Raw genomic sequence first — 12,235 nt, 5'->3', positions numbered from 1 at the left:
AAAGGTTTTTGGTGTCATTTCATTACTAGGTCTTTGGCTTGATTATCTTGAAATTTAATTTTAGTTGGGGAATTTATTTTTTTTTTTTTTGCTACAGATTGATACCTAGCAAAGCTCATTTTGTAAGTTATAACAGAGAAATAGAATGTCAAAACAGGAATTTATTTCTTCTGTAGTCTGTCTTTCATATAACAGGGAAGACCAGGACTGCTGTAGTACTAGTCTCAAAAAATAGGAGAAAGGAAAACATGATATCATATTATAAGCGAGAGTGTTCACATATATTCAATGTTATGGAAAGTGGTTTTGGTATGTTTGTTAGTTTTGGGGTTTTTTTCCTTCTTGATTCTAGCTGGTTTTCATTATATGCTTGAACCAAAGCATTTGAGCATTTTTTCCTTTGCTCTAGTTTATGAGTTACGTTGGCACTCTCACTCATGTTGTACAACCTATGTATATGATTTTTCTAAATTATTTTCCCATTGACTTTTGGAAATTTGTATAATGGGGAAATTAAGGTTCAGCCTGGGTTGTTTTGGGGAGAAGAAAAGTTCAGTCCCATACTTTGAAAATTTTCAAACATGGTATATATTCTGTGTCCAGCATGCTCTTTCCTGTAGAAATTTCATTATCAAAACACCCTTCTTTTGGCAACTTTATTTTACGATTTCTGTTTTGAGAGAACATGAAAGTGTTGACTATTATCCTCAGCATAAAAGCGTAAGTTAATAAAAGGACTAATTGCTTAGGTCTTTTTGAAAGAAACTCTAGTTCACAACTCTTACAGAAAATAGGACATACTGACTGACTAGGTGTATGGTCTCAGGGCTGAGCCACAATAGATGACTAAAAATACTTTATTTCATATGCCTTTTTGTTATTCTACTGTGACTGAGTTGAAAAATGATGCTTTAGAAAAATAACTTTTTTTTACCGCATGATTTTATAATTACCTTTGTTCTGCCACTTACCCACGCCTCTGAGTAGAGTAAACTTCTAGTAAAGGAAGATTTGCTAGAAACTTCTCAGGACTTCTTGTTCTCTATGAGTATCTTGCTACTCTTGCACAGCTGGATGCTACTTTGTTCAGTGTTGGGTTGTTTAATCTGTTCTGGTTCAATTCTTGCTGGCATTTTCTTACAAAAGCCTTTGGTTTGAGAAAAACAGTTCAATGTGCATTCTCGTTGTAGAAAGCTAAGAATAAACACTAGGTGACCGTCTCAGAAGACGCTATTATTGCTAAGGAGAAGGGTATTATCCATCTTTTGAAAGTAAGAATGAAAAACAAAAGCCATTTTGGCTGTTCTTTTTTTCCCAAAATGTTTTTCTCACTGTCTCTCTGTTGGAGGATGACTACAGCCTGTGCATGGTTTTGACCAGAAAAAATGCTCTAGACTTGTAACTGAAGGTGCCCTGAATGAATTTCATAAATCTTTTACAGCTCCATTTTATATAATTCTGTCCACTAGTTTTCATGTATTCTATCTGTTTAATTTTATGGAGTATTTAGAGAAAAGTAGTAAACTGATTTTATCAGGAATATGAGAAGTAAAAGGATATTCGTCTTGTAAATTCTATTGTCATTTGTTTCTGTACCACCTATCAAATATATATTCCTTGTCGATTATATCTTAGGGAAAAGTAAATGTACAGTCAGTATTCATTTTTTATGCTTATTCTCATCTGTATTTTTTTCCCTTGCCCTGTCATTCTTTATTGTCTCCTTGATTAATCTCAAGAATATTTCTGGAAATGAAGGCGCATTGTCTTTTTTTTCATTTTTAAAACGGAAGATCTGAACAGTATAAATTCATATGTTTTGACAGTCTTTGAGCTGCTAAATCATTTTAAATGAAAGATGGTTCAATTTATTAAGATCTGTTCATTGAGAAGAGAATCTCCAAGTTGCCTCTGTATCGCATTGTTTATTTTGTACCTTTGTTTAGTGCTGCAGTTTTCTGGAAGAAGTCCCAGAATGTCCAGTGTGTGGCCAGACTCTGTGTTTATTTTAGAAAGAGTTCTGGTGTTTTTTACATGGGAACCTAAAAGAGTGAGAGAGACAGTGATTTCTTTTGCTAGAATTCATGGGGATTTGCATGGCTGGTTTTCTTTTATTTATTTAATCTTTATTTTTGTTTTATCCATAGCATTTGGATGGTCTTTTCCTTTTCTTGTTCTCATTCTTAAAAATGAAATATTGAAAAATTGTCTAAAAATATACTGACAGTTTCCTACAACTGGAAAGAGGCTGAATTGGTTTATAACTTCAGATTTATGCTGTGCTATTTTAGATTTGACTCAGTCTTTTTGTGCTCAGAACTCTTTTGGCTTTTATATGCTACTTTGAAATCAAAAAATGAATTATACTGTTGTGATTTTTCAATAATTCAGAAAAGGTAACACGAGAGAGGAAATAACAGATTATATCTATAACTACAGCTTGTCTAGTTTGTTATACTTAACAAGTGAACCTTGACTTTTGACTGGAATAATAATTTCAAAAAATAGAGCATTATGTTTCAGGAATTATATATTCTTTATCTTTCTCTTGAAATATTTTCACATTATAGTAATTGTAATTGCAAGTTAGGGCAATTTCTTTGATTGATTCCCATAGCCTAAATCTGTTGTAATCTGAGTATGGGTAAATCCCTGGCAACCAGATAATCTTTGAAAGGTTAAAACATCTCTTTCATAATTTCTAGTTCAAGATAAAGGCCCATTTTTGTAGATTACTTCAGTCTAGACAATCTAATTATCAAAAACCATTTTTTACTTTTTTTGTCTTACTGAAACCAATAAGGTGCTTAAGATGTGACAAACACTGTCTCTGTGTCTGTCTAATCACAATCATATTCTCATTAAAAGTATAAATGCCTCTCTTTTCCCAGTGCTTACACAAATGCCTGTCTCCATGGATGAAGGATTAATTCTCCTGCTCTTTGTGCTTAGTGTGTCTGCAGAGAGTATGAGTAACTTTGTACTACTGGCTTCTGTTCTGTTGTACTCTTAATGCTGTGAAAAATCATGTAGCAATAAGTGAAATTTTGGTTCTTTGAGTAAATTTTGTTATCTCTTCACCTGAGAAACAAGTCAATGCCAATAATAGTTCTGTAGCTAATATTTCTCTTTAACTATCCTCTCCAAGCTCTCCACATGTACAACTCACATTGACTTCAGGATGTGTCCTATAAATTCAGAAGCTGTGAATTTTGGACATTCGATGAATGGAATACACAACATATATGTCTCTTGGTATTTAAGTGAAAATGGGAAAGCAGAGTTTGAAACTAACCCTCTTATTTCCTTTTTCTTCTGTTCTGACTGTTGCCACTTTGCTATCTCTAGAGGAGATAAATACCAAAACTTTCTGGTATGTTTTCCAATTTTCATTCCAGTCTTGCAGCATTATTTTCTCCTGAAAATAATAAATTTTTTTTTCAGATTGTCATGCATGTTATTGTTTCACTCTCCAGAAGGGATTTCCTATTATTATAATGTGAAGAATTTCAGTGAGAGAAGTCTTCAGAAGCAGGGAAATACTACAAAACATACTCTAGGGTCAGCTTTGGATGCTGTGATATTAAAATGGCTACAATTTTTCTATACGGTCACAAAAAAGTTATTCCAATAATAAAATGGCAACGAGATTCCCAGTCCTGTAACTGAAATGACTACACAGTGACATTTAGAAGACTTGCATATTTAGTGGGGAGCTGAACAAAACTAGTCCAAAGGAAACACTAGGCACAAAGATGAACTCTTGCCCTTCTTGGGCACCTGGGCACTTGATGCAGCTACCTTGGATTCCCTGGGTCAGGCTCAAAACTTGAGTTCATCTTCTGAGGATGATAACCTCAATAAATATTTAAAATTATAAGATTGTGCTTTACAGGGCATATGCCTGTCATTGTTGCCTGCCATGTGCCTATTAAATAGCATAGAGCATTTGTCAGGAACCAGGAAGCCATAAATCTGAACCCAGTTAATGGAGTTTGAGTTTGCAGTTTCCCTGAAATATACCTTAGTAAGTCGGTTAAACGTCTAATTTGGGCTTAGAAATCCTCTTCCCTTTGTCTTGAGAATGAACTGCAATGCATCCTGAAATATGAGACCTGGAAAGATGGTGAGAGCATGTAAGAGGAAGTTTGACTTTATCTGCAGAGACGTGACATTTGGCCTAAAACATGGTATATTATGCCTGTATAGATTTCTGGTCTGATAATTTTAGTTTGGTTTTGAAAAATAAAGAGGGTGCTTCTCTGTGCCAGGTTGTCTTATGAAGACCAAATTACTGAACTGTTTCTTCCTCAAGAAGATTTGGTCAGTTATTTGTAAAGAACACATTGCAAGAGAATAAAATGCTAATTAAATTTCATTCTTCATAAGAACAGTAGGTCTTTGAGAAGTGTATAAATATCTGCACTAAAAGATAGTTTACCTTGCTTGGTGATTGGAGCAAGTAGTTTATGCATGAAAGCTATGGTATCTGCTGACTATTGTGATAGAAAAAGAAGATTTTTCTTTTGCAAAATAATCGTATATAGTAACAAATCCTATGCCCAAAATCTCTTAAAGTCTAGTCTTCTCAGAGAGCAGGTTTTAAGTCTTTTCAATTATGAGATAGCAGAAGAGCAAAAGGCTACAAAATAAATGAGAAAAAGGAAAGATTACTTCTAAGGTGCTTTTAGCTCTAGAACTATTCGTTAGCATGTGCCAGTATGTTCAGATATGCAGTTGTAAAATCTTCAATATCAAATCCAGGTTTCTTTAATCAGAACAGAAGTACATTTCAAATGCATGGACCTTGAAGAAAAATAGCCTTTTAGTATCAGACAGCTTGGTACATTTTGTATTGTATTTGACATGCCTCTTTGCAGAGTTGTCTGCTTGTTTGTGAATTTTTTTCCTCTTAAAAATGTTATTTCCAGGTTGGATGAGTTAATTGAGACATTTCTCAAGGATGATGATCCTGATAGCTCTCTGGATGTTGGTGCTGACATGCGGAAGATCAAGTATTGCTTCATTCATATGAAGGTATTTTTTTTTAAACAGAGATGAAAGTGTAGTGGTACTCTGAAAATAACTTGGAGATAGTCATGGTTGAATTTCACTGACAGAAATTCAATGTAGTTGAGAGGTACTGGAAAATGGTAAAGCAATTGAACTTTAAATAGTGTGGAAGACTTAGAAAACTTAAATTTAGCTGGGAAAATTCAGCAGCTTTTTGTGGAAACATCAGCAAGAATCCCAGTATGCAGTAAATTGTAAAAGCCCTGGAAATTACTGGAATCAAGACAAGTTTGTTTCATATGGATTGGTGTTCTCATCTGTATTTCCAGCATTAAGGAGGCTTTATTTTGGACAAACTATGTTGACAGAGGTAAAAATGTAGGTTAAAACCACTATATCCCTTTATCTGTTACACTAATTCTTCTCATGTTGTTGCAAGACCTTCTGAATCACCGAGAAAACAAGATACGCTTGATAATTGTGTCGTTATAGAAGATAATACTTTTCTGTATTTTAGGATATAGTTTTTCCAATATAATAGAATATACATTCCTGATCTTAATTTATTGTCCTTAAATAATTAGTTTTTAATTGTATTTTTAATAATGAAAGTTCTGTGATACTAGAGAACACTGGAGTTTGTGTGGAAAGTAAAATAAATTGCACCCTTGCTAATGAAGATTTTTTAAAAAATGTGTTTCATACTTGATACAATGGACAAGATTTGACAGTCAAGTGTGGCATGTTTTTTTTCTGTCAAGAGTATAGAAAGTTTTTGCCTTTCTTACTATAGCTAGACTCTCTAAGAATCGAATACAGAGCTGGAGGGAAAGTTAAAGGGGTGTGCTTTTTTTTGTTTCTCCTTATAGCAAATTATAAATCATCCAATGACTTCAGGTGAAAAACTGCTCTCACAAGACATCTCTGAAGAAAAAAACAGTAATGAAGAACTGGAAAAACTGAAAGGACTTCTGCAACAAAGAGACAATGAAATCAGTATCCTTTGTGGGAAAAAAGTATTGTTTGGGTTTCAGATGGTCTTACAACCATTTTTCTTTGTGTGAGAGAGGCTGTACTGTGTTAAAGGAAATACTCAATTTCCAGCTTTTATGTGGCAAGACTTCTGCTTTGCACCTGCTTCTCTTTCTGTTTTCACCAAAAGCAAAATCCTGGATCCAAGCACCACTTAGCTTTAGAATGGTCCAGCCAATAACCAAATATTGTGGACCTAAAAAGTTCTCCTCAAGCAAATTAAATACTTTTTAGAGGGGAAAACTGATGCTATATAAAGCCCAGTCTATTACCTTGCAAAGAATAGAATTTTCTGTATGTGTTATTTTTAGCCAAATGAAGTGTTGCTTTGGGGACTACTGGGCAATTTGCCCTTAGAACAAATATAAAACTTGTACTTTTTGCATTTATATTTAAATCTTTTGCAAATAAAAGTGCTAGACTGCTCAGACGTGCTTTGTCCATTCACTGCCTCACAGGAAACACGAGTAGCTGCACTGCAGTGCAATGGGTGTGAGGTAATTTTAGCAGGTTGGCAGACCTGTGGCAAACCACAGCCACTGCAGCCCTAGCTTTGTGGCTACTCAGTGGGGAAAGTTTGTAATACAGCAGAGAAATTAAAATGGGATTGTTGAAGGTATAGGTAACAGGGGTTTTCTCACAGTTTTTAGTAAAGCTCAAACTCAGTGGCATTCTTTGTGCTCAAGAATTCCAGCTCAGTTTTATATGTCAAATGAGAATGGCATGTTTCACTGGGGTGCAGCATGTTACCTGTCTGAAAATTGTCAGAAAGTGAAGTGTCAGGAAATCTTCCCCATTTCTGCTCTTTCACAGATGATAAGATTTTGTTTTTCCAAGGTGCAATTTCAAATAAATTTAGCTAAAACACGAACTCATTTCTTTCAAAAAATTCTTCCTTTTTTTGATGTAAATTTTAATATCTGAATTCCCAGAAGCATTTCCTCCTGAAATGAATTACTTCATTAGTATGAGAAAAAAAGCAAAAGATCTCTATCAAACACACTTGTGCTCAACAGATTTATAGAACTTTGCTCACAGATGTAAAAGGAGGAAACTTGTGCAAATCCATGTAAGAGTTAAATAGAAAGAATATAGGAAGACTTTGAAGACAAGAATGATTTAGGAGGTCTGCAGTGGCTCAGTGACAGTCCATCATCACTAGAACATTAATAACATGACTAAAGTGAAATTGTGGGAAGTATGAAAGCTGTTGAATAAACTATGAGTTCCCTCTTGCCTACAGTAGCTAGAAGCTACCATAAAAACTGAATTGGAAAGTGTTTTATTATTATTATTATTACCTTGTCTAAATAATATTCCCCAAAGACTACTTAGAATTTCTCCTGTTCATTAAGAAGTTTAATTAGGATTAAGAAGAATAGCATATAAAAAAATCATATCACAGGGACTTCAGTGTTGCTAGTTGAATGCATGCAGGATTTTCATTATATGTCCTTTATAAGCTGGCAGGTAAAATATTTATATCTAATATACTTCCAGTAAATGCTAGTTGAATGCATGCAGGATTTTCATTATATGTCCTTTATAAGCTGGCAGGCAAAATGTATTTATATCTAATATACTTCCAGTAAACTCACAGTATTATTGCATGAAATTTCCAGAAGACTTTTTCTGAATTTTAGTGAACCTTTTGTGAAAAGCTTACAGATGGGATATACTTGCAAGGTTACTGTAAATTAATAGGGTTTTTTTGTTGTTTACAAGTCTTTTTATTACAGAATTTAAAAAATAAAAAGGGACTACCACAATGGCAATAAGATCCTGTTTGTTCATAAATGCTTTTATCAGGAGTTGATTGCGTGGGATCAGCCATTGTGGTCAATGTGTGACTTTGTTATTGTTTTAGTAAGAACTAATCTGCTGTTTGGAAAAACTGAGGTGGATGAAAATAATTGCCAAGAATATGTCCGACTTTATTTTCACATTGACACATATGCTTCCATAATGTGAATTTTTTTGCCTTGAAAAAAAATAAGGCTTATGGACAAACAATGATGATAGTTGCTTTAAAGAAAAATTTCCTTAATATATTTTGCAGATATTCTGGTAACTATGCTGAAAAAAGAAAAAAAGAAAGCACGAGATACTCTTTCCCAGCTTAATGCCACCTCTGCAGGTTCTACAGTCTTGGAGCAGGCTCCTTCTATGAGCTTGGAAGAAAGTCAGAGTCCATCTAGATGTTCTAGTCTGAAAGAGGCCAAAGTTTCCAGCTCTTCTGTTCCCAGACTACCTTTTCTTTCCAGAGCAACAGGTTAGTGTAATTAATTAAGTGAACAGTTATTGGATCATTCCAATATGATTTATAGTATATCCTTCAAATGTAAACCAAAACATGGAAGCTTTGTTTTCAGTACTAGTCATATTGTGCTAATTCTGTATCTACAAATGCAGGGTTTTAAATTTAAAGCCCCCTAAGTTGCTGATGGCTTTTACAAACTTAAGTAAATACTCTGTTGAACAGCCATATGGAACCATAGTATAAATTCAGTTGCCGGCCCTTGATTCTTTCAGTAAATTAACAGAAAAAAACAGGGGTTTGAGCATAATTCATTAAGAAACATGAGGAAATAATATTTCCCCCTGGAAGATCCATTTCCATTTATCTGTATAAGTGATACCACAGGATTTAAGTTAATGTTTAAATCATTGTAGAAGCAACTCAAACAATTGAAATAATATTGACCAGTTAGCATGGATTGCATAGGTGCGGCAGGTTTTTTAGTGGTTGTTTGAAAAGGGTTAAGTGTGGAACATTGCAATTTTCTTTCCTTACGTCATTTGAACTGGTTATTTAAGAAAATTGGTAACAATATTCTTGCAAGTTGTTAATTTCAAAATTCACATAAAAAAACTTCCCATAATTGTAGCTATATTTTTCTTGCATGGTTTCATGTTTTTTTCATTTTCTAGTTACATTGTTCAAAGAAAAAGATTTTTTGGTGTCAGCAGGTTCTAGAAGTGCTTAGGTTTTTTTGTTAGTAAAGAACATACCTCATCCTAGACTATCACATATGACTATTACATATTCATGATCCATATTTCTGTAAGCTTTTTATGCCTTTTTGGGGGGTGACTAGCTGAAAGAAAAGTTTTCAACATGAAACTCAGACATGGCAGCTGGCAAGTAGAAACTTTTTAAGGCAAACCTGTTTGTCCTGTTCATTTACGGACAAACAGGATCTTATTGCCATTGTAGTAGTCCCTTTTTATTTTTTTAATTCTACTTGTAAACAAAAGATTTTGCTGGAGTTCTAGTGGGAATGGAGCTCTTAAACCATGTAAGGTTGCCAATTATCCTCTAAAATTGCATTGTAATTGAACTAGTCAGTTTTCACACTTGTTATTTTTTCAGTTGCTCAGCTACTGAGGAATTCCCTTTGCCTTCTACTGTTTGTATTCACCATCCTTCTTCTCATTTTGTAGGAAGAATTTATTTGATTTGGTGTCACAGTAGTATAAACTAAATATAATCATGTCCTTATAACACAAAGCTTTTCATTACCTCAGAAATATGCTAGCAAATAACAGCTATATTTTATCAACAAATTGCTAGTATAATTACATCTTTTATACAGTGGCACTTCTTCAATCTTTAAAAAAACCTACGCATTAGCAAATTATGAGTATTGATCAATACAAACATTGTGTGGGTATGTTCGTATGAGTTTTCTTTGAATGTAAAGTAGGAAGTTTGAGCATGTCAGCTCAAAATGACTGGATTGTAGAACCTGATCACCTGCACCCTGCACTGGCAAGGCCAGGTTGGATGGGGCCCTGAGCAGCCTGGTCTAGTGGAAGATGTCCCTGCTCTTGGCTGCGGGGTTGGAACTTGATTATCATTGAGGTCCCTTGCAATCCAAACCATTTTGTGGTCCTTTGCTAAGTTTGGATGAGGCATCATTCTCAATCAAGCACAGAGCCTCATTTTTCATCTATTGAAAGCCTGAAAATTATGTTCATCACTATAAAATTATCTATCCATTTCAAAATCCATCTGAGCTGTGTGTATATATATATATATGCATATATATGCTATTTTGTTTATAGGCTTTAAGAATTCACTAAAGATTGTGAAAGGGCTTGGGTCTGAGTGAGTATCAAACTCACAGGTAGAAGCATTTGTGTAGTATTAAAGCTATTCTTCATCATTTATACCCTTTGAATCCTTTACATTGTTTATGAAGATTTCAATTTATGGCATAAAGGCTATATGGTATGTTAACTATTTGAACAACTTAGCTTTTTTAAAATTTAATTCTGTACTCTCAGACCTGCTATCAGCTTGATTTATTGCAATATAACATTGTGTTTCTAGTGTCTCTAATATGTTTTCCATTTGCCTATCTCATTTCCTTATCCTGAAAATTAAATTAGGAAATCAAAAGAAAGTATGGGAAAAATATTTAGTTTAACAAAATAGTTGTTGGAATATCTATCTAATAATTTGTTTTAAAAAAATATTTAGAACCATTTATTTATTTGCAGTTGATTTATTGTGTAGCTTCTTGCCCAGAAACAGATTTTTCTGGTAGAATATTCTAATAATTTTTTCCCATATGATCTAGGACCATATCTACTTTGAAAGATATGTGTAACCAGGTTTCTTGTCTATCCTATCCAGACACTTCTTGAAGTAGGAGAAAGGCAGTAACACTGTTTCAGTGCTGAGCTTGATGTAATAATCTGTGATAACAGGAAATTTATCTTGATCTCATCACAGCAGTAAAACAATTCCTGGTCCAAATTTGTCCCTCAGCAGGCTGACTTTGAAGGCAAATGAGTAGTGACTACTACAATGGTTAATGTTCTACAGGTACAGCTGTAATTTATCTCTTTTTAAGTCCCATCCTGCATTGAATGTGCATGGTCTTTTCAGAAGAAACTGAGTGAACATAAAAAATCTTCAAAGGTTTGACATATGGTATTATTTACCTTCCTGCACACTCTGCCTTTTCCCCACCATGTGTATTTCTGAAATTCTAAACAGAAGCCTTTAATGGCAGTACAGCCTCAAGGATTAACAAGGCCTGACACCCAGATTTGATTTTCATGTAGGTTTTTGGGCACCATTATATAATATTATCAGCTGATAAAACTAAGTTTTAAAGAGTTTATTCCAGAGAATTGTTTGGGTTATGTAAGGGTCCTTAAGAATCATCTAGTTTCAAACCCCCTGCCATGGCCAGGAATGCCACTCACTACACCAGGTTGCTCAGGGCCCCATCCAAGCTGGCCTTGACTTCCAGAGATGGGGCATCCACAACCTCTCTGGGAAACCTGTTTCCAGTTCCTCAGCATCCTCTGAGTAAAGAATCTGTTCCTAACATATTCTAAACACACTGTCTTTCAGTTTAAAACCATTGCCCTTTATCCTGTCACTACCTGTCTATATAAAAAGTCCCTCTCCCTCCTTTTTATAAGTCCCTTTAGATAATGGAAGGACACAATGAGGTCTCCCTGAATCCTTCTCTTCTTCATGCTGAGCAACCATAGCTCTCTTTGCCTGTGTCTGATTTAATGCTGAAAGGTCCTTTTTCTGAACAGGTATGTCTTTAGCTGCTTGTTTGAATATCATATTTGAAATAATGTCACTAGTAAAATATTGTTGAACATGAGATGTGATACCACTGGAGGCCTAACTAAGAGCAGCTGTAATTGGACATGTGGATCATTGTTGTTTTGTACTGTGCTATTTTCAGTATGTGTCAGACTCTGAATTACACTGTTCTTCTTGAGAGCTACAGCAGAGGAATATGCAAATGCAGTGTCCTAGTAATGCCCTAGCTTTCTCTACTGGTTTGGGTCACATAGCATTGAATTCTACATTAATTAAAAATGATACCAGTTTCCATGCTGTCAGATTTCTTTTTCTTGGATCCCAGAAGACTTCTTTTAGGAAGGAGTGGATGGTAATCAGGCTGTCTGGAAGCAGTGCAAGGCTGCCTGCTGCTGTCATTTTGGCAAGTCAGATGGCATAAGACAGTGAACAGACCAGAACTTGTTATCTTAGTGCAAGCGGTACACCATAAAAGGGGATAACTTGCCTTTTAATACCCATCCTCCATCTCAGAGTGCTCCAATTTATAAATCCATAACTGCATGAGAGAGAGTGAGAAAATTAGTCTGACATAGTAGCCACTGTTATTGTTGCATCATAATATCTGTCCTG

General features: G+C 34.7%; 1 protein-coding gene across 5 annotated transcripts in view; it reads left to right on the top strand.

Moving 5' to 3' along the window:
* Positions 1-12,235, top strand: part of KIF6 (kinesin family member 6) — a 158,435-nt gene that overhangs the window by 59,761 nt on the left and 86,439 nt on the right. For all 5 annotated transcript variants that reach the window (XM_039697903.1, XM_039697904.1, XM_039697902.1 and 2 more), the window contains 3 exons: positions 4,932-5,037; positions 5,883-6,009; positions 8,105-8,317. In XM_039697903.1, coding sequence (XP_039553837.1) covers positions 4,932-5,037; positions 5,883-6,009; positions 8,105-8,317 — 446 coding nt within the window. The remainder of the gene's footprint in view (positions 1-4,931; positions 5,038-5,882; positions 6,010-8,104; positions 8,318-12,235) is intronic.

The sequence above is a fragment of the Passer montanus genome, unplaced genomic scaffold, assembly GCF_014805655.1.
Source record: "Passer montanus isolate IOZ18808 unplaced genomic scaffold, ASM1480565v1 scaffold12, whole genome shotgun sequence".
Classification (NCBI taxonomy): domain Eukaryota; kingdom Metazoa; phylum Chordata; class Aves; order Passeriformes; family Passeridae; genus Passer; species Passer montanus.
Note: the sequence above shows the minus strand (reverse complement) of the source record. Positions and strands in the feature narration are given on the sequence as shown.